At 36.9% G+C, this 22,738-nt stretch overlaps 2 protein-coding genes across 11 annotated transcripts in view; one reads left to right on the top strand and one right to left on the bottom strand.

Annotated features, from left to right (window-relative positions):
* LOC129733325 (tight junction protein ZO-1) overlaps positions 1-7,035 on the bottom strand; it is a 78,537-nt gene extending 71,502 nt beyond the window's left edge. For 3 of the 10 annotated variants that reach the window (XR_008729457.1, XM_055695121.1, XM_055695122.1), the window contains exons 1-2: positions 6,365-7,021; positions 5,339-5,396 (exon numbers count right to left, since the gene is read on the bottom strand). Coding sequence is in view for 9 of the 10 variants with exons in the window: in XM_055695121.1 (XP_055551096.1) it covers positions 5,339-5,396; positions 6,365-6,671 (365 nt within the window). In the remaining variant the exon portion in view is untranslated. Of the gene's footprint in view, positions 1-5,338; positions 5,397-6,364 lie in introns of all 10 variants that reach the window. The other 7 variants (XM_055695116.1, XM_055695115.1, XM_055695112.1 and 4 more) reach the window with 6 other exon arrangements.
* A 13,009-nt stretch (positions 7,036-20,044) lies between these two features.
* LOC129729529 (maternal effect protein oskar) lies at positions 20,045-22,475 on the top strand. Its single transcript, XM_055688160.1, has 4 exons — positions 20,045-20,325; positions 20,399-20,838; positions 20,943-21,039; positions 21,343-22,475. Exons 1-4 carry the CDS (start codon positions 20,085-20,087, stop codon positions 21,822-21,824), a joined length of 1,260 nt encoding a protein of 419 aa, XP_055544135.1. The 5' UTR covers positions 20,045-20,084; the 3' UTR covers positions 21,825-22,475.
* Positions 22,476-22,738: the final 263 nt, after the last annotated feature.

The following is a 22,738-nucleotide window of genomic DNA, read 5'->3' on the forward strand; positions in this document are numbered from 1 at the left end:
ATTGTATTTCAATCACATGTCACAAAATATAAACCCTTTTTCGAATATTTCAAATCGTGTCAACTTATCAAATACTTCTGATTCTACTGTGTTTTTCGATACATCCATGATAAAAGAAACTCGTGGAATCCCGGATCATTTACGTGTGCAGCAGATCCCCAAAATTTTTTCCAATATACATCGAAACATCAACTGCGACAATATGTTTCACACTGACGGATTACTTCTCGATGGGTCCACTGGCTTCGGTATTTTCAATAACAATTTAACCGTCTCCCATAAGCTCGATAATCCTGCTTCTGTTCACGTCGCAGAATTAGCTGCAATTCAGTACACCCTTGGGATTATCGAAAAAATGCCCACGGACCACTCTTTCATCTTTACGGACAGTCTCAGTTCCATTGATGAAAGATGTTAAGCACTCTCCGTATTGCCTGGGGAAAATACGGGAACATCTGAGTGCTTTATCCGAAAAATCGTTTCAGATTACCTTAGCGTGGGTCCGTTCTCACTGCTCGATACCGGGCAATGAGAAAGCGGAATCTTTGGCTAAGGTGGGCGCAGCAAACGGTGAAATTTATGAAAGACCAATTGCCTTTAATGAATTTTTCGCAATTGTACGTCAGAATACGATCATCAGTTGGCAAAATTCTTGGACCAAGGGGGAACTGGGAAGGTGGTTACATTCCATTATCCCCAAGGTATCGACGAACCCGTGGTTCAAGGGACTGGATGTAGGTCGAGACTTCATTTGCATGATGTCTCGGCTCATGTCCAATCACTATGGATTTGACGCGCCTGTGGTGAAGGTTATCACGACATAGAGCATGTGGTTTGGTCTTGCACTGAACACCGTGGCGCCAGGTCTACATTAATAGCTTCCCTGCAGGCCGAGGGTAGACAGCCGGCTGTTCCTGTTCGTGATGTCTTGGCGAGCCTTGACCTTTCCTACATGTCCTCCATATACATTTTCCTGAAATCTACCATGCACCAGTCTAGTCCTACTCCTTTCCGCCTACATCCAACTTAACCGCAAGTACACGTTTGGACCCCCGATCCCGAGGAAGTCCATTTTCCCGTTCGTGTCTTGGTTTAACAGAACATAACAAATAAGCTGCTCATTGTTTTTGGCTGTTTGAAGAACATCATGACGCCACAACAACAAACCATCAATTTTAAGACGCGTTTTAGTTTTAATCTTAGATTTAATTTCAACTCGTAGTCGGCACCGAGGATAAAAAATTTGTCTTTAGTTTTTAAGATACTTTATGAAGTAAAATTCTAGATATAATTGGCTCCGTAAAACATCAACTTGTATTGTGCCGTGTCAAATAAACGTTGATTGAAAACAAATATACATATATATAATCTACAATTTTTCATATAATTTTTTATCTGATTCGAAAATTATGGAGAGAAACGTAACCAAAAGACTGTTTGAAACCAACTGCTTTGAACAAACTGTATTAGAGCATTTGAAATTTAGAGTTATTTCTATCATTTCACTATCTCTTTAACACAACTCACTTCACAAATACTACGTTAAACATTACACATCTGTTACCCCGCTACTTCCCGTTGATCTTCATCACCCGCCTTTAACTATCTCGATGGCAACTGCAGATAACAGTTAAAGGCAAAACAGTTCTGCGAATAGATCGATGGCATTAAACCGTGCTGACAGATCACGATGATGTCGACAATATGGCAGCGTTTTTCTGCGAAACTGTGCGCCAGTGGTTAAGTGCGAATCTTGTGGAACCCCTGTGCCGAATTTTTAATAGATCGTTTGAGCAAGCTAAATTTCCGGCGATATGGAAGCAGTCGTATATGTTTCCTGTTTTCAAAAATGGAGACCTTAAGAACGTAAGGAGTTATCGTGGAATTACGAGCCTTTCTGCTGCATCGAAGCTATTTGAGATAATTGTAAGCAACTTTATTCTTGAACGGACAAAGTGCTATATTTCCCCGGATCAACATAGTTTTATGCCCGGCCGATCCGTTTGTACAAATCTGCTGGAATTCACGTCAACCTGCATCTCTCACATGGAGCAAAAGGCGCTAGTTGATGTTATATACACTGATTTGAAAGCAGCATTTGATCGTATTGACCACAAGATACTTTTGCGAAAACTTGAACGGCTTGGAGCTTCTCGAAGACTAACGGAATGGCTCAGTTCTTATTTGTGCAATAGAACCCTTCGTGTGCAGATTGACTCCAGTTTTTCGTCACAGTTCACCAATGTTTCCGGTGTTCCTCAGGGCAGCAATTTGGGACCTCTTTTGTTCATTTTATTCTTCAACGACATCGTCTTGCTACTTGGAGCCGGCTGCAAATTAGTGTATGCTGATGATTTAAAATTATACTTAGTAGTGGAAACTGTTGATGACTGCAATCGTTTACAAGCACTGTTGGATACGTTTGTTGATTGGTGTCGACGAAATAGGCTTGTTCATAGTGTTTCGAAATGTCAAGTTATGACCTTTCACCGAAAAAGCAGTCCAATAGTTTTCAGTTACCGAATCGATGGGCATGTCCTTAAGAGAGTAGACTAAGTCAATGACCTTGGTGTCCTACTTGATACTAAGCTTACCTTCAATCCGCATCGCTCAGCTGTTATCTCGAAAGCTGCACGTCAACTTAGATTCATCACAAAAATTGCTCGAGATTGCAAGAATCTCACTGCCTTAAAACACTTTATTGCTCGTTAGTACGGCCTCTGATCGAAAATGCTCCTATAATTTGGTGCCCTCATCAGCTAGTGTGGAATTTACGCCTCGAACGTGTGCAGAAAAGATTTCTACGGTTTGCGCTATGAGATCTACCTTGGCGGGATCCGTTAAATCTTCCGCCATATCCCGATCGCTGTCGTCTACTCGGCCTAGAAACTTTAGAACGACGAAAAAAAATACATCAGGCTTTATTTATCGCCAAGATAATTAACAACGAAATCGACTCTTCAAGATCGCTGTCTTTATTGAACTTTCGGGCTTCACAACGAACTCTTCGCTCTACTGGATTACTGCAACGAAACTTCCATCGTACTACGTTTGGGTGCAATGAACCTTTGACTGCCTGCATTCGCACCTTCTCTGTTGTGGAAAATTTATTCGAGTTTGGAGAACCATCATTAATGTTTAAACGAAGATTAAATAATACCTTGCTTTTATAATTTAGACCGCCCAATATTTAATAAGACTTTGGTCAGTTAAATTAAATCAAATAAATAAATAAATATTATATCTCATATTATATTCAGTTATTATTTCAAATACAAAATCAATATTCTTAAAACGCATAGAGTGGAAATACCTTTATTGGATTATATTTGGTAATTTTAGAATGTTTTCGAAAAACCGGAAGTCGCAATTTTAAATTCAAAATAAAATCTGAAATTGATTCCGGCCCAGCCTCATTTGCGTAATATAGTTCTTTTCAAGCTGTTTTCCAGTAACTGAGAGCGCCTGAGATTGATTTTCGACCTCTGGGTATCATCCGGTTTCCGGAAATTCAACAGAAATCATCAAGATGTAATTTTTTTTCTAAAAATTGAAATGTTTTTAAATACCTGTTTCAACAAATAATAAAGTTTGAATGAGAAAGGCTAGGTCTCACCGCTAACTGTGCTAATTCCTTTAAGTATCAGACCCAGACGCTTATTGTAAGTCACGAAAATATGAATCAGCTCCGTTGCAACTTCACGAAAACATGAATCAGTTGATATCCATTATCGTGTATTCCCTTATATTTTCATAAGAAACAGTTCAAAAACTGGTTCTATATTCTACTGGTTCTACTTTATGGGTACTCAGTCCATAAGCCAAGTAATCGTAAAAGGCATCGTATACAAATTACGCAACGCTAAAAATCCAGATTTTAGACGCCTTCTACCCCCCTATGTAACGATAAGTAACGTTCAATATGACTCTCACCCCTAAAATTACGTTACGCTAAACCCCCAAAAATTTTCGATTTTGAAGGAAAATCACAGTTACCTAACTGTTTCAACTAACTAAAAAATTTGAAGGTGAAAGGTCATCTATTAACAGCTTAAAATGTTTGCGGGTGACGATAACTTACGAGATTTGTTTTTTTCGAGATAACACCAGTGCTCGATGTTTCATGTATCTCTAAGATATTTGGCATCGAAAACGAATTTTTCATATCGACAATTTCATGAACTATTTGTGCCTTTTTATCGATATTTTTCGTGAAACTATGGCCGTACGTGATCCCAAAGTCCGATTAAATTGAAATTTTGCATGGAGCTTTTTCGAGAAGACGCACTACTTCTAAGCGATATTCGAAAGTCATTTTTTTTTATACAACTCATTGCCGCCTCATGTAATAATTTTTCTCTCAAACCAAATGCGCACGTAATTATTGGATGGCTTGTAAACAATGAATGATATTGAAACTGTCAAAAAAGGTCACTCTATCTCATCTATCTAATTTTTGATTTCTGATCAAATTTTTTCGTGATGTTGCAACGCTATAATATCTTTATTTTCATTAAGCTAAAAATTAACATATTTGAAAGTTCACCTGAAACCCGCTCAGGTAAAATATAATAATACATAAACATAAAACATTTTTATGATGCACTTCTTATTAGCTAGAATAATAAAAAAAGAAGGGTCAAAAAGCGCTAAACTTCTGTTGATTTTACTTAAACTGTGCAATTTTTCATAGTTATACAATAGAAATTTGATTATTACGTTTTTGAAAGGATCAAATACCTAAGAAGGAAGCCTAAGGAAAATATTTACATTAGGCATTGGGAAGTGGATTTCTAAAATTGGTTTGTTAGTGTAATTTCGCGGAGATTGTGTCATATTTCAATTGGACCAGAATATTTTAGCGACTGCCCTTCAATGTCAGGCCTGCAAAAAGCGTTAAGTTCACGGGGTTTCCGAGATCATTCAGAAAATAAAGCTCGTTAGAGCGAAAATGACACTTTCATGGCACGCTCGTCTCGTGTTTTTTTTCTGATAATAGACTAAGTGTCCAACTTGGAACAGTTTAAGGTGATTATCCAGAAAATCTGGGATGAAATACCCATTCAATACGTGTGAGCCACCTGCGACAGCTTCGAAAAGCGTTTGAAGTTGGTGAAGCTAACTAAGGAAGGGGTTATTCGAAATCGTATGAAGTAGATGTTTACTATGAAAAGTAGTTGCTTAAAAAAATAAATAGGTGTTTACATATTATTATGGAATTTTAAAATTAAATCCAAATCTATTGAACACAGTGGTGTATAGAGTTCCAATATCTGCGTAGCTTCTGAACTTTGACTGTCAATATAAAAAAAAAAAATTATTATTATTTCGAGTTTACCTGTCATCCTTTTGAGAGAGGACATCGTTAGTCAGCGTGGAAGTGACTTCAAAGGATTCTATAAAAAGAAACAAAGAAAAAATCAGTATGCCCAAACTAATTCAAATTGTTTGGATGTTGAATTATTGTATTTAAGATTCGAATATCTGATCCCAATCCCAAATTTAAGAGTCTATATTCCAATTATATAATATTTTTGGAATTATATTCCAAAAGAGCGTGAGAGTAATTTATGCTTGATAACTTGTAGCCGACAGTTTACAGTTAACTATGGGAAAATATATGAAGAACCATCTTGCTAGAAATTAAAGCTCTAGGACGTTATTTACCTCCTGACGACAAAAAAGCCGATAACCTATTTTTTCATTTCTTGGTTTTACAGTGTTAGAGAATGTCTAAAGATATACTGTGCATGCATGCCAATTATCAATAAATAAATGATTCCACAAACCGTCGCGCACCGCAGAGTTAAGCTGTATAACAAATCAGTTGATATCACAATGTCAACATCAAACAGTAAGCAATCAGTCACAGACTACCGATTATGTACAATTGACGAATGAGGTACCAAAAACTTTTTTCTTGCAACGCACCCATTGAATTGTAACGGCTCTATGAATTCATAGCAATTTTGTTAATTAAACTGGTTAATCCAGTTTGACTCGGAGTGCTGTCAAATGAAACGAATTTACTCATCCAGAGCCTCGAGTTAATTAATATGCTAATTGTCAATTCGCACAAGTCAATTTCTCTATAATGAAAATATAATAAATTCTGCTGTGCAGGTACTATTTAAAGGCTACACCAAATCATTTCTTTAAAGAATCTCTTAACACGATACCAAAACTTCTTGAACACACAAAATTGTTTATAAAAAGTATATGTTGCACACACATAAGTTATACCCGGAAAGATCATTAATCTGTTAATAGGTTTTGACTAGCGTTCGAGTAGTAAATTTAAATTTCCAATTAATCGATTCCATTTTGAACAATATTGTCTGTCTGCTTAACATCAAAACCTCACCTTCCACTTCCACACCCTGCGATAGTTTGTCGTTGATCAGATCCGAAATCAGCTGGCAGCACTCAGATTCGGTTGCATAGCAAAACCGCTTGAACTTCTCGAAGCCATCTTTAGAGATTATTTGGATGAGATGGTCGCATCTTTTCTCCAATTCGCTTTCACCACTAACTAATTCTTCTTCTTCTACATTGATTACATTGTGCTCAACTAAAATATTAACCAGGTTTGTCTGGAGCAGCTCACGAACGATGGCTAAACGGTGACGGGAGAGCAATAAACGCACCTCTTCCGTTTCGTCGGCCATCATAAACAAAGTAGGAAACGAAACTGACTGTAGAATACTCTGAATCGCGACCAAGCAGAACCGACCCTCCTTTCACCTATATAATGCTGGATTGCCTTCTACCACAAAACAAAAATAACATACAATTTATAAAATTATTGTCAATCATCACAAGAGTGGACACTAACACATACACATATGTGGTTGTTTCTTGTTGCTTAAAAACAAAAAGTGTTTGTAAACAATTTGTTTCGAATAACTGCGGCTAAGTTAAACTCAATTTTTTTACATAGTATCAGTTTGATGGCTTTACATTAGCTTCGTTACAATGAATTATTACAGAAAAAACAAAACGATGACAAAATCACACATCTAGGTAATAATCGCTCAGCCTGATGTATAATGCGGCTTCTAATAAGATTCGTTTAGTTTAAACATTTATGCAAGTTTACAAAAGCAGACAATTGTATTAGTGCAGCAATGTATATGCAGTTGGGATTCAGCAGTTCACATACACAACAAATGTTAACTATGTAACGTTACGTAACACTCATTATTTAGCTGGAGCAATTTTTTTTTTGCAATGGTAAAAAAACTCAAAAGGTAGCGCTCTTCGATATCTTTATGCCTAACCACGCCATCTGACATTATTTTTAGAAATTAAACAACCAAAAAACGCCATCTTCAATCATTTTTCAGATTACCAGCGATAACAATCTACACTGAAAAAACTACGCACGCTCCATCCAAGTGTTTCATCAATTGGATATGAAAATGACTCCGCCTTGTTGTAAGAAGAATTTTTTTTATCGAATTCAATCATTTTTCACTTTCGTTTCAAGTTGTCGCACACATTAACTTACATCCATGAGCCGCACTTCATTTACGTATGATTCCAACATCCCTTTCAAGGTAATTGCACTTGAATCTGTCCCACTGTTTCATCACAGTGATTATCATGTGCGAAACGCTTTCAGTTGATTTGTTTTGTTTTTATATGTCAAATGAAGTGCCGTTTGTGCTGAAAAGTAGAAGTATGGCGACAGATGGAAAGTCAGTGAGTGTCATACGGCCTAAAAGTTCGACGATTTTCCGGGCTACATCTGTAAGTTCTTGCAAGGTAAGTGATTTACGTCACGTAAAAGAATCGAGTTCTAATTTTATTTCGTTCTTTCAGCACAAAATCACAGATATTCTGAAAATAGCATCTTTACGCTAGAGGCAAGTATTTGTTTACCAAAACATCAGTTAATTAAATTAAATTTATTAAATTCTTTGTTTGCTTTACAGGATTCTTCAACAGAGAACTAAAGTTTATATTTGATGATGAATTGTTATAGTAAAAATTTAATTTTAAAATTTATAAATAAAACAAAGATTACATTATATGCAATCATTTCCATGTAAAACTGTTTTTATTTTAAAATCGAATAAAAATCATTCGAAGCTCGGTAAACATTCATTTAAGATTCAAAATCCAAACACTTTATGTTCATATGTCACAACACGAGAATTGAAAGTGTTTTTCTTTTGAAAATGAGGTGTTGCACGATAAATAAATCTAAAGTGTTTTGCATATGAATTCTATATGTTTTGACCAGTAGGGCGAAATCTAGTGCAAAACACTTTATAATATCGTGTCGATTTCTTTGAGTGTAAGGAGCGACATCTGGCTTCTTACTATTCTTCCTCATCCACCTCGATGATCCCTGTTGTATTTTTCGTAAGTGATGCCATTCACTCGGAAAATACATGGATATTTTAATGCTTTTTATCACCATTTTGCACAATTCCTCCTGTAGGCGATAGTTCTACCGTCTGAGGGTTACCGGAGAATCTGCATCTTTAATATACTTGAAATCGATCGTGTCGTCCATCAATGATTATGATTCATTCAATGACCCATCTGAATTTTACTCTCCGCACAAGCAATATGCCTCAACAGGTATGTTCCAAACTTAATCCAGAACGGATTCAAAAGTAGAAATAAGCTCACACTACACTATTTACTCCCGACATTGAGCAGCAGTATGCTGTTCTTATGCTTCACGCAAAACCGTAATTACTCCTTGCGCACTTTTGGATCTTTTGGTAATTGATATTAGTGATGATCCAAGTCGGATCTCTTACTACGGTCGTATTTGTACGCTTTGTACTTTTTTTAATGTTCAGTTAACATTATTTTAGATTGTAACAGGTGACATCATTGAAAAACATAAATCAAAACAACGAACAATGTTGCTCAGCAACACTGCCAGCAAGCCTGATGATAAATTTTAACGCACTCGGGGTTTTCAATTTCAGCCAATCAGCGAGTGGTTCCTAAAGTGGATGCAAATCTATACCCAGTTGTCTCTCCTTAGATAACAATTAGTGATGAACAGGGATGCCAGGTTATTTTTTTTTTCAGATATCTTCAAATGTCTTCCAAAAAATATTACCGGCAAACCGAAAATTGTCCGAGCACAAAAAATCCTCTGCAAAATGCTGGTCATAATCACATATTTTCTAATGTCTTCACATATTTTTCAATGTCTTCCATTTGTCTTCACAAACAAGGATGTCTTCACCGCAGAGTAAATCTAGCTTGAGTTTTCAATTAGACGTATGTCGCAAAAGTAAACAAATTGAGTCAATGTTCTCATGGTGTAGCAAATTTTAATTCACTTGGTATGAATTAATCGTTTGTACCAACATATATTATACTTTAAAATTCAAAATAACGCCAACGTCCTATGTCATCTTTTCTCAGTGTTCGCATTTGTTCGTTACACCCTATTCTTGGTAAACTGACTTATCTGTCTGTTACATACTATAGTATACATATATACTATAGTATACATAGAGCTAAGGATTTTAACTATAGTTAAAATCCTTAGCTCTATTTTATCATGTAAAATAGAGCAAGGTTTATGCCTAATTGGGCACAGGGCAAAGTAGATTTAGGGACAAATCCCTGAGGAATAAACTCACTCACCTAAGAACTTTACACAGGAAATATCCGTACAAACAACCGTGACCGCTAGCTGGACTCAGCTTCCAATTGGAAGACAACCGCAATCCAAAGGCAAATCAGGAACGAGGAGATCCAAAGGCCAACGTCCTAAAAATGGGTATTCGGAGCTGGCAGTAAAAAGCACTGTTCAACTTGACTGTTAGAAAACTAATGACGGTGCTGGCCGTCTCTTTATTGGGTTTACTTAGATTCCTAGCACGATAGTGTGAGTTCTATCGAATGTGGAAAGGTTTGTTTGTAACATACGTTACACGTTTGAATATGTCGACAATTCTGTTATTTCGATATGGCGTATGCCACAGCACTTTTCCCTTTTTTTGTGTTTTATCTTACTATGTAAATTTCTTTTCATTACATGATTGGATTCGTCATTTGACGTTTGTAACTAATTAATTATGAACGAAATCTTTTTCGACTTTAGCTTTACATAATCTCTTCGAACGCCTAGGTGTGATATCCAATGATTGCATTGGTAGTTTTCTTTTCTGACTTTTCCTAGGTAAATCGCGGTCAGGGAAACCCCTGAATTCTTCCTCCTCTTCATCTCTTGTATGTCCTGTCGTATTATTCGCTCCTTCGAATTGTCGTCTTTGTATCAGCAATTTTGGCCCTCTAGCTTTCTTTCTGGCACCCTAATTTGCCCTCTGTGTGTCATAATTGGCACGTTTCCAGTCATGATCTGAAAAATATTGTTGGAAAAGCGTTTCAAAAAATTAGCTTTGAGCCAACGCATGTGACTATGAGGGTTATGGTTCTTGTACCAAACCACGTCACCCTCCATCAGATTGTTATATTTGACGTTAGTATGCTCAATACCTACATTAGTAGGCTTCTTTTCTTTACTTGTATGCCCCAGTGGCTTTTCATCATGCAGGAGGGATTGTGATGACATTTGTCTTTTATAATGATTTTTTGGGTTGAGTAAGTCAATTAGATTTTTTGTTTTGTAATTAAAAATTCTTTCAGATGGAAAGTTCCCATCTTTTGTAGAACTAGTATTTCTATATGTAAATAAAAATAAATTTATCTGGCCCTCCCAATCTAACCCTTTTGTTTCAGGTTCCATAAGGAACTTTTTCCAAACCTCTTTCACCGTTCTAACTAATCTTTCGGCCTGTCCATTACTTGATGGATTATAGGGCGGGCTTTTAAGTACTTTTATTTCTTGTCTTTCTAAAAATTTCGTAAAACTATAAGAATTGAAAGGTGGACCACCGTCAGAAACCAATACATCTGGTAACCCAAACCTGGCGAAAAAGGCTACAAGCTTTTTGAGAACTTTTTCTGCATCAATCCCATTTTTCATGTATTCAATCTCGATCCATTTGGAGAAGCTGTCGACCATGAGCAAAAAGGTACGATGTTCAAAATGGAAAAAATCAATATGAATTCTGCTGAAAGGTTTCGTAGTGGGAATCCATTTAGATTCCACTATTTGCTTAGGTACTAGAGCCATGCTAGTACAAACATCGCAGTTAGAAACAAAATTCTCTATATCCGGATTGATACCAAACCAATAAACTGTTCGTCGAGCTAGTTGTTTCATTTTGACCATCCCTGCATGGTTGGCATGTAAAAGTTTCAGTATCCTGCTTAGCATTATTTGTGGTATTATAACCCTGTCCTGGTTCAACAAACAGTCGTCAACAATCTCTAATTCTTGTTGATTTGAAAAAACATCAACAAATTGTTTGTCGATTCTTTCTGGCCAACCATTTTTCATGTAGAAAATAATTTTTTGAAGAAAATCATCGTTTTTTGTCATTTGACTGATTTGTGCATGGTCTATTGGTGTTTTTTGTGAAATTTATGCTCCTGACGAAATCATACTGTTTTGGCACTTCCTGGTTCAGCGGAAACCTTGAGCAGAAATCTGCGTTACCCATTTTTGCGGATGGTCGATATTTAATCTCAAAATGACTTTGAGATTAAATATCGACCATCCGCAAAAATGGGTAACGCAGATTTCTGCTCAAGGTTTCCGCTGAACCTGGAACGTATGGAAATTTCCAGAATATATCTTTGTAGCCTTGTTACGTATATAGAATTTTTACCTTCTTTGCCGAAAATTCCTACCAGAGGTTTATGATCCGTAAATACTTAGAATTTCTGTCCATAGAGAAATTTGTGAAATTTTTTTATCACAGATACCAACGCTAATGCCTCCAAATGAAGTATTGGATAGTTCTTTTGGGCGGAATTCAACGAAAACGAGGTGAAGTTTATCGGTTTTTCAACCCCATCGATGACGTGAGCAATAACTCCCCCAAGTCCATACCCCGAAGCGTCGGATACTACTACAATAGGTTTATTTGGATCATAGAACTCTGGAAAGTCAGCCTTCAACAATGTTTGCTTGCTTTCTTCAAACGCCTTGCTACAATTTCTATCCCACTCAAACTTAGTATCATTCTTTAAAAGATTATATAAACAATACAGCTTGGAAGACAAATGGGGTATAAATCTGTTGTAATAATTTATTAGACCAAGAAATGATTTTAGTTCAGTAATATTGTTAGGAATTTTTGCTTCTTTTATTGTGGATAACTTATTGGGGCAGGGCATTAAACTCTTTTCGCTCAAAACATGCCCAAAAAAGGGCAATTCCGTCACAAAAAAATTGCATTTTTCCCAATTTATTTTAACATTGGCTGTTGACAATTTCGTCAACACTAAATTCACTTTTTCCACACATTCCTGTAAATCTTTTCCTGCAATAAGCACATCATCCAAGTAACAATATACATTTTCAATGCCCTGTAAAATCTGATCCATAACCTGTTGGAATATGGATGCACTTGAAGATGCGCCCTGCGGTAAACGGTTATATGTGAATAATCCCTTAACTGTGTTAATTACCATAAATTTCCTTGACTTTTCAGGGAGAGATAACTGTGTATAAGCTCCCACCAAGTCAAGTGCACAATATACCTTGCAACCCGCCAGTCCTGCAAATAAATCCTGTGCTACAGGTAAAGGATAGGTATTTGGGATTATAACTTTATTAATGGACACTTTACAATCGATGACTAGTCTAATATCGCCATTTTTCTTAATTACAATCACTACTGGAGACGCCCATTCGCTTGTCTTTATTGCAGTAATTACTCGCTCTTTCTCTAATTTCTCCAAGTAAGTGTGAACTTTATCCCTCAACCTATATGGGACATTGTAAGCCTTTTTAAAAATCGGCTAGTCGTCTTTGAGAACCAAATCGGCCTCAAACCCAACAATTGGAGACGAAAAATCTTTCACGAAGACATTAGGAAACTTTTGCCTAATATCCTGCATTGTTGTTTTGTTATTTTCCTCGTTGATATTATTTATTCCAAGCGAACCTGTAAAAAACAGTCTCCAATTTCCGAAGAATACATCCAAAGCATCTCGACCAAAAAGCGGAATGAAATCTTGATTGCTATCCAAAACTACTAAAGTTAAACACGCTTTCTTGCCTTTATAAACTACTGAAACATTTGCTTCCCCAGCAATTTTTAAATGTTCTCCATTTACCACAGCTAGTTTCTTCTCTGAAGCTTTCAGAGGTGTCTTAAAATATAAATTGTATGAGTATTTACTCATAACCGTTACTGAGGAGCCACAATCAACCTCCATCATTATATTCTTCCCCGCTATTGTAACATTTATTATACAAGGATCGTTAATTTTATTAATAGACGAAACATGCATGCAATGTAAATCACCTTTGTCAGTATCATCGTCGCTGTCCGAATCGTGTCCTCATTTGGCTGAAAATTTCCTTTATGTTTTTGCTTTGACTGGGTCCAGGTTGTTCCCAGCTATCCACGAATTTCACCGAATTCTTCAATTTAAAACATTTTTTTCTAATATGACCGCTTACTCCGCAAAAATTACATATTATGTTTGGGTTTTTCTTATTCAAAGTTTGTCCCTTTCGCCATTCAGCTGGCTTAATATTTGTATAACTCCTACTTCTGTTTTGTTCTTCTCTATTGTAGGGCCTGAAATCTAGCCTTGATCTAACCGGTCCTCTTGAAAACCCTGGTGAATCATTTCGTACCGTTGTTCTATCCGTTTCGTAAGTTTTAAGGATCTTTTGTAACATGGGGCCATCTAAACCATTTGAAATTGAGTTAGTCTGTGCGAACGCTCCTGTCTTGTCAACGATTCCCAACGACTGGGCATTTGACTTTGCCATTTCCCAGGTCAGAATTATTTTTTCCGTTGCATCCGCACTTAGATCCTCATCTTTATTCAAAATTATTTCCTGTAGGGGAAGATCCCTAATTCCACTAATAATTCTATCTCTTATGGCTTGGTCTTTGAACGTCCCAAACGAGCAAAATTCTGCCTGTAGTTTGACTGCCAACACATAGTCCTCCAGAGACTCGTCAGGTTGTTGGACCCTATTATTGAACCTTAATCTCTGCACCAGACCCGAGGGAGTTTTATCTAATCGCGATTTAAGCTTTCTCACTATCTCAGTATATGTTATGGTACTCAAATTCCCAACCAGAAATAATAACTTACGTTCCGCATAAATATACGGACCACTTAACGTTATAAAATGAGCTTTCTTTTGCTCCTCGGCAATCTCATTGGCAGAGAAACAATATTCTAAACGGTCTATCCAGTCCGCGAAAGAAGTGCCCTTTCTATAGGGCTCGATAATTTAGGCCATGCCTATTTGAGCCATTACGAATCGTCCGAGGCTTTTTAAATAATTTTCAAATCTGGGTAGCCTTTGCCGCTCTATACTTTGAATTAATTGCTTCGTTCTTTGTTACCTCTTTCACTATGGTTTTTGCTTTTGAAATAGCCTTCCAATTACCGCTTCCAACGGTATTTGCGTTGTCTTGTATATTATATTCTCCAATCCTTGTTTTTCCGTTTATTTTCTTTTGTTCTAAATAAAAAAAAAACAAAAAAAATATTAGAATTTTTTTATCAATTTGTTCTTGGCTGAAACGCAATAGATTAATTCACCCTATATCGACCTCACTTTCTCCAAGACAAAGGATGAAAGAAATACAAAATGGCTCCATCACTAGTCCAACCGCGTGTTGAACCACCTTTTGTAATGGCTATTCGAAATCAGCACGAATAAATCGCTGCAATTAAGGCTGCTGAATTCGTCACCAGCTTTTCCTTTCACTGTAATAGCACTGAAATGTAACCACCGAATATTTCTTCCCTGTGCGGTAATTTATATCGCGAGTGCATTAAATAAAAAAAAAAGTAGGAGGGTGGTATTCAAGACACGACCGCATGACGTTGGACTACGGTATTCTTATATTCCATTAAAACAAATAATAGAGAGAATTGCAACTCTAGTATTTGCTGCAATTTTATCTAACAGTGCATTTCTGAATGCTGAGACGTTAAAACGTTATAAATAATAATATATACTAAAAGAATGGATATCTTTTATTTAATCGCTGTCATTTCATACATATTCGAATCAACCCTTTGTTTGCTGCACTACCAAGACAATCATTTAATTGAGCGAATTGGTAAAATTTTCCTATCTAAGCAAAAAGCAAACTTTACGAAACTATCTGAAATTGGAGCCCAGAACGATTCAAACGAAAATTTTAAATTTGTAAATTGTTTGACATTTAATCGATAAAACTCATGCTAGGTTAGTTCCAGCCCAGCATATAACTTCATGTATTTGAAAAACAAAAACGTTTGGTTCAATAACTCAATATAGCAAGAGCTCAATCACACGTTTTTCGGTAGTTGTTATCAAGGTTTGGGCGAGTGACAGGATAATATCTTAACTTCTTCAGTTGTGATTTAGAGCATTTTTTATTGTTTTGTTATTTTTCACGATAGCGACAAGTTTGTTTCTTTCTCTGTGTGCGAGAAACAAAATCAAAACCGCGCACCGAGAAACAAAAACGAAAATTTAATGAATGCTCATTGAGAAAACTTGCAACTCTTTTTACCAATAATTTATGATACTCAAAAGAACCCGTTTTGATCTAAATCAAATTTCTAGTAAATAAGTGTTGATCATTCATAGGTAGTAATTTTTCCTCGATGAATTAAGACTGGCTGAAGAAGTTAAAACGCTGCTGTAAAATAAAATTCACAACTGTGTTCGTTAAGACATTTTAATATTTTCAATGACAATAATAATCTTCGATAAACACCCGCTATAGTTATTCACACACATGCTATAACTATCTAAACACGCGTTAAAACTATTCATACACACGCTGTAGCTATAGTTTTTTATACACACATGCCGAAGCTATCCATACACACGCTATTCCTTTCCATACATCCGATACAACTATCTATACACACGCATAAGCTATCCAACCATGTGCTATTACTATCCATACATACGCTATAACTAATCATTACACACGCAGCAGCTATCCACACACAAGCTATAACTATCCGTACACACGCTGAAGATATACACGCAATAGCCATAATATGCTACACATGCTAGTGTCTTACACACGCTATAGCTAGCCATACACACGCAACAGCGCCATCCCTATCATCGCAAATGTCGTAGCAATACAGATGCACATACGCTATATGTGCACACTGCACACACACTAAATGGCGGTAGCTTTCCTAGTGGCGGTGCTGGCTCGTGCAGTTTCTGGCAGTTCTGGCAGTTTCGTGCAGTTTTCACCAAACAATATCTGAATTGGATTACCGCTGGTGGGGTGCAACTCAGATCGAAGGAGAACCGAACTGAATGAAGAAATGCAGCTGCCCACTACCTCCGCCGCTGCTGCCTGATACCACCGCTCTGGTTCTGCTGCAGCTCAGTTTGACCGCTGGAATCAGCCACCGCTGCTGATTATACAAGACCGGCCTGGTGGCCTTCCACTTGTTAACTGATGAGGCCTTCCACTTGCTATGAGACGACACAGGCTATTATATAGCCCAAAACAAAAATCCATCCGCGAGCAAACAAGAAGCGAGCTTGTGATTGGTTGAATGTGCACGACTTTTAACACAACTTTTAACTAGTTTAGTGTCGAAAACATATTTAAATTATTATATGACAATCTTGCGCAATATTTCCCCTATCAATCAAGCCATTGGTGTTTAGAATCTGTTCAGTGGTAATGATAAAAGAAGCATTTTAAAACGGTGTTGAAACACCTGTTGCAGCTACCGAAAGCGAGCTCGTTATTGGTTGAAAGCTGCGAGACTGTTTACAAAGTCAGATCGGTTGTATCCGTTAGTGTCGACTGTGCTTGTGAAGAGAGGTGGTGATTGGTTGCTCGGTATGATTTAGACAATCGATGTGATTTATCAATTTTTCAATAGTGTATCTCGAACAATAGGTTATTTTTGTTACATAAATTCAACCGTAAAAGAATTTCTGATCGGTTGATGCCAAAACCTCGAAATTCTGAAAAGAAATGACTGATATATAAGCGCTCAAAACCTGACCACTTTTCTCTGGTTTTCCCCGGTTGAATTACTCGATTTTCAAATTCAGGTGCCTAACTTCGATATAGACGTTAGTCCAACGTCAAAATTCCAACCGAATATCGGCACAGAATTTATCATTAAGTCACTTTTTATCCTCGCCGCTTTTATCCTCGTCACCACTTGTTATATACTAGTTAAAATCCTTAGCTCTATTTTATCATGTAAAATAGAGCAAGGTTTATGCCTAATTGGGCACAGGGCAAAGTAGATTCAGGGACGAATCCCTGAGGAATAAACTCACTCACCTAAGAACTTTACACAGGAAATATCCGTACAAACAACCGTGACCGCTAGCTGGACTCAGCTTCCAATTGGGAGACAACCGCAATCCAAAGGCAAATCAGGAACAAGGAGATCCAAAGGCCAACGTCCTAAAAATGGGTATTCGGAGCTGGCAGTAAAAAGCACTGTTCAACTTGACTGTTAGAAAACTAATGACGGTGCCGGCCGTCTCTTTATTGGGTTTACTTAGATTCCTAGCACGATAGTGTGAGTTCTATCGAATGTGGAAAGGTTTGTTTGTAACGTACGTTACACGTTTGAATACGTCGACAATTCTGTTATTTCGATATGGCGTATGGCACACTGTCAAAACAAGTTAACTTCGCGCACACTGTAGATAGGATCATAGTAAACCGACGAATGTAACAAAAATAAACAAAAAAATATCGTTCAGCAGATACGTCGTGATTGTTTGTCATTTACGTGTATTGCATCTTTCCTGTAGAGAGGTTTATTCGAGCTTAAAACGTGAAGTAAAATGGTTTACGATGGATTCAAGCTGCTGCTCGGTATGTTTTTGTTGTAATATTGCCAATTATTTAATGTTCATAAAAAATCAACTTACTTTCAATGTTTTTCCATCAAATTTGGATGATTATCAAACCGACGTATCTGCAATGAGCTGATAAATACTGACGTATCCGATTTGACGTAAGTGAAAATAATTTGTCCGAGTGTCGAATCGTATAGGGCGTATGTAAACATAGAACTGCCACAACGACGAATCATTAGGGTGTATGTGAAAATTACACGACAAAACGACGTAAAACTATTTATTAACAAATTTGTTAGGAAAACAACAAAAAACCAGAATGTTGAAACATTCAATCAAAACATTGTTGTTTTACTTAACACTTGCCAAAATCAAACCTGAATAAAGAGCATACAATTTTTAATAGCATATATTCATACAAACAGAAATTTGTTACTTAATTTTCTCAGAAGGTGGCGAAAGGTGAAACATTTGTTTTCAATATCCTTGTATGGTCTCGCCATCTAATTTTCAATATCCTTGCTCGGTGCGGCCACCTAATTTTTAATATCCTCATACGGAGCTGCCATCTAGTTTTCATTTGCATCTGGCGGATTATGCACGATAAATTGATTTTGCTAATAACCAATTTTATGCGCATTTAAGTCATCAGGTGGCAGCACTAACCGTTGTAAAGGTGTCGTGGGCAAAATGTATAAAAAAACTGGAAGTCAGGTGTCTTGTTCCAGTCATCTTTGCGTCAACGCAGCGCAAACGCATCCATTGTGTTTAGGCCTTAACAACCGCGTAAATTCTGGAATTTGCGTAAAAAAACGCATTAGTTCCAGATTTCGCATGAAAAAACTGCGGAATTCCGAAATCCGCGTAAATTCCGGAGTCCACGTAAGAAAAAAGCACGTAAATTCCGGACTCCGCGCAAGAAAAACGCGTAAATTCCGGAATTCCCAAGTAACTATTATTGTTGCCTAAACATTTACTCGATCACTTTTATTAGGCTACAGTTGAACAATAACCGAAATGGAAAATAAAAAACTTCTGTTAAATGGTTGTTCAGTTGAATTTGGAGAATTCGCATAAAAAACTCGTGAATTCCAGAAACCGCGTAAATTCCGGAATCCGCGTAAAAAGCGACCTCAGTGTAATTTTAATTTTCAATGCATCCCTCCTAGCGGCAATTTGCTCGGCTGACCGATTTTAGTATTACAGATGGCGAGTCGGTTGGATTTTAGACAAGTAGCTCGTCTGCGAAACTGCCCGATCCGTTCGTGACTCAGTTGTTGGCATCAGCCAAGTTTCACTCGTACTTTATAATACATTTGGCTCGCCTTGTCTTCTGTAATAGGACCCTAATATCAAGTATGACAAAGACATTTTTCGTTAAAACCATACTTGCTCATGTTCCACAAGATTTAAACTGTTTGCAACCCTTAGGCCCTGGTTATAGTGCGCGATATACGGTTATAGTGCGATTCACCTTGCCGTATGTTAATGTACAGTCGTAACTGGAGCTGTACATTGACAAGGCTCTTCGCGTTCACTATAACCAGGGCCTTATTCTGTATAAAAAGTATCACGCATACGATTGTTTACTTTGCACAATTGGAGCCTCGATTTAACGGTTCTCTTGGAGTGATTAATGAAAATACGTTTTGCGGAAAAAAACTCGGAAGTCCACTTTTAGTGAAAGTATAAGGTCGATGACATAATGAGCGCGATGTGTTTTCTAATTCTTCTAATTTAATAAATCCAATTTCATCTGCGACTTATGTATTTTGATTATTATTAATAAATTAGTCGCTATTTTTGGAATTATTGGGAATCGAATAATTCTATTTCCATTTTATTTTTTTTAATCAGCTTAGTTATTGTTCAAATAGTGAGTTACATTTAAAAGTATGATAAACATTTGCGAACTAAGCTAAGCGTGTACCCTACATTGTTCAATATACTATGTGAGACGGCAAGGCGCTCACTATAAAGATTATATTTATTTTGTTTGAGTTTTGTGCTACTTCGCAAACAAATCTAAAAAATGTGGATCACATAGCTATCTCACTGCAAATCAAACTCCAGCATGTGGAGGTCTCTGATTGGTCATCATAAATCTGCTATAAAATCTAGACTCGCTTTCATGTATAAAAGATTCCAATCATCTATTGTTCTTTCTCACTTTGTGCTGCGAGATTGTGTGTTCATGATCGAAAAACGTGCGTATCTAGTGCCATTCAAAGCTTTTAGGAATTTAGCTTTCGGAATAATTGTGTGTGTTCTTCGAGTCCAGCTAAGTACTATTATGAGCAGCAGTCAAATGAGTCTGCTCCACAATGCTGGAGATATTCAATCAGATATCGCACAGCATGAGGAAATTGCGACAATACTTAGCAGCATAATCGTAACTCGCAGCAAGGATGGAGCCACGATAGACGAAATCATTGGTAAAATTTACAGTAAATGACAGGGCTAGTCATTTAGAAGATATTTACAGTTATCATTATTTCCTCTGTACAGATGACTACAAGGAACTTACTGGAGAAAACCTTCTATCAATATTCCGTGATCGTGACACAATTGCAGCGAAATTGCGACGCATATCTGGAGTATGGTCCTCATATAACGCACCAAACGGTCCATATCTCTGGTACTGCAATTCGCAGAAAACCCAACATCTCACCGATATGATTAAAAAACAGAAATCTCCACGACACTACAATAACCGAAGATATCAAATGCCAAAATATCAACTCCCTAGTACCCTCTATAGCACTAGTACAATGGTCAGCGGTGCTGGCCAAAAAGACAAGTTCTTTGAAGATAACATGAATTATATTCCCAAACGTGGCGCGTGGAACCGTGTTCAACGGACTAATAATCATCCCTATCTTCCACCACAAAGACGATATATGCAAACTGCAAGACAACTGACTCAGAGAAAATACTGCTTCAGTGGAGTATGTTGAAAAACCGCATTTCGGAAAACTACGCACTCTAAACAAATCGAAACCGTCGTGGGCTGTGAAGATCCCTAACATGTATTTTTCATTCCAATTTCTAGGAACAAACGGAACCGCATTTTTGCGGCTACCAAATGATTGGGGACGACTTTTTCCTTTCGCTAGCCAGATGGGAATTGGGATTCGCTTTTGACCCGGGTAAGTCACTTTGTAAATTGTGAACGTGTTTGTTTTTGCCTTACATGTGTTGTATTAAAACTAAAGCTTACATTTAACACTTTCAAACTTTTATGAGATATTTCATTATTTTAAATAATTAGAAACTAGCAAGAATCCACATTTTTTAATCAAATTATAATCGCGAAAGCGAGTTAGTAATCGGTGTGAAATTGGCCAGAATCTGAAAAGTTGTTTCAAGTAAAGAAATAAGAAAAATAAATAAAATAAAGGAAAAAGGAATTAAACTTTTCATTTTATTGATTTTCGTTTTTTTTTTTTCAGGACATACTATTCAACAGAGTGGCCTGTGTATATCCGGTTTGACAATCGCCGAAGCAGCGGACCGTATCTTGAAGGCCACTTATATTAACGATCGGGTCATAATAAATATAGGTGCAGTTGACCTGCTCCATGGGTACGATTTTGTGGACATGCAGCACGATTTGATTCAGCTGGTAACAAATCTGGAGAGTCGCGGTGCGTCCGTTATACTGACTACACTGTCACCATTGGCCAATAGTTTCCACATACCTGGCGTAACTGATCGTTTACAAAAGTTCAATAATTTAATTCGCAAACATCACTGGCAGTACATCGACCTATGGAAGTGCTTCGTCAACGAACGTGGTAACACTCTATACGAATGCTTCCAGCCGGGCCCAAGGCATGTCAGTGGTAGTAATCAGCCCCACGTTCTCTGGAACAAACTTGGGCGCCAACGTATCATCAAATTTTTAAAACAACAGCTCGCAGCCTTTATTTAGGAGTTCTGCCCGGTTGACTAAAAGAATGTTCCAGCGTACTGAATCGTTTTAATCTGTATTGTTTTTGCTTGTAAGTTGCTAGTGTAGTCAATTGTTCTTAAATTATCTGTAGTATTGTGAGTCGAATCAAGATGTTCTTTCTAGTGTAAACGGGTAGCAGGTATTGCAGGTTTAGAAATCGCGACTAGTACTGGAATTATTTATAAATTTCCGGAAGTTTAAAAATAATTTCCTTGACAAAACTCAATTGGTTGATCTGTCTATCGAAAAATAGATGAATTAACGAAATTGACTTTTGTTATCGCCATATAATTTAACACTATCAAAAAATTATCGCTGGCGATGGATTTTTTTGATATTGTTACTTGTAATTTGCTTCATTGGGTAACCGGTTCTCACTGAAAGCTAAAATTGTTTATTATGGCAAGTTGTACGACCTGCAAAACCTGCTATCATTAAACTTTTACCATGTATAGCTTCGTAATTGCGATTATGTTCGGCTAATATGATGGCAAACCTACTTTTTAAGATAAAAAAGATTATATATTTACAAACGAAAATTAAATGAGAAAGGGTTTAAAATTAAAGCAAGGTAAATGTTTTGTAATTGTGATATGTGATTTCAATAAATTTGTATGTTAAGTGTTGTAACTTATTTGACTATTAAATTTTGGGCCCTATTACGGAGGGCGAGTAGCCTCGACTCGCGCATGTATTTCAAATAAGACGATTCGTATTCGATTCAATTATTCGTACTGTGATTACCATTTGATGTAACGTTTATTGAGATACAATAACAATAAATTATGACTACTGCTGGGTGACAACAAACTTTGCTCCTAAAATTTTAAAACCCGACTTTATACAAAATTAACGTTTATTATTTAGTAGTAGTACTTTGAAAATATTGACAA

Source organism: Wyeomyia smithii, chromosome 3, assembly GCF_029784165.1.
Source record: "Wyeomyia smithii strain HCP4-BCI-WySm-NY-G18 chromosome 3, ASM2978416v1, whole genome shotgun sequence".
NCBI classification, from domain to species: Eukaryota; Metazoa; Arthropoda; class Insecta; order Diptera; family Culicidae; genus Wyeomyia; species Wyeomyia smithii.

Excerpts from the sequence above, each read along its gene's own strand:
- LOC129729529 (XM_055688160.1), top strand. The coding sequence starts at position 20,085 with ATGATCGAAAAACGTGCGTATCTAGTGCCATTCAAAGCTTTTAGGAAT. Across the intron at positions 20,839-20,942 it reads GAAAATACTGCTTCAGTGGA|GAACAAACGGAACCGCATTT; the intron begins GTATGTTGAAAA and ends TCCAATTTCTAG. Across the intron at positions 21,040-21,342 it reads GGGATTCGCTTTTGACCCGG|GACATACTATTCAACAGAGT; the intron begins GTAAGTCACTTT and ends TTTTTTTTTCAG.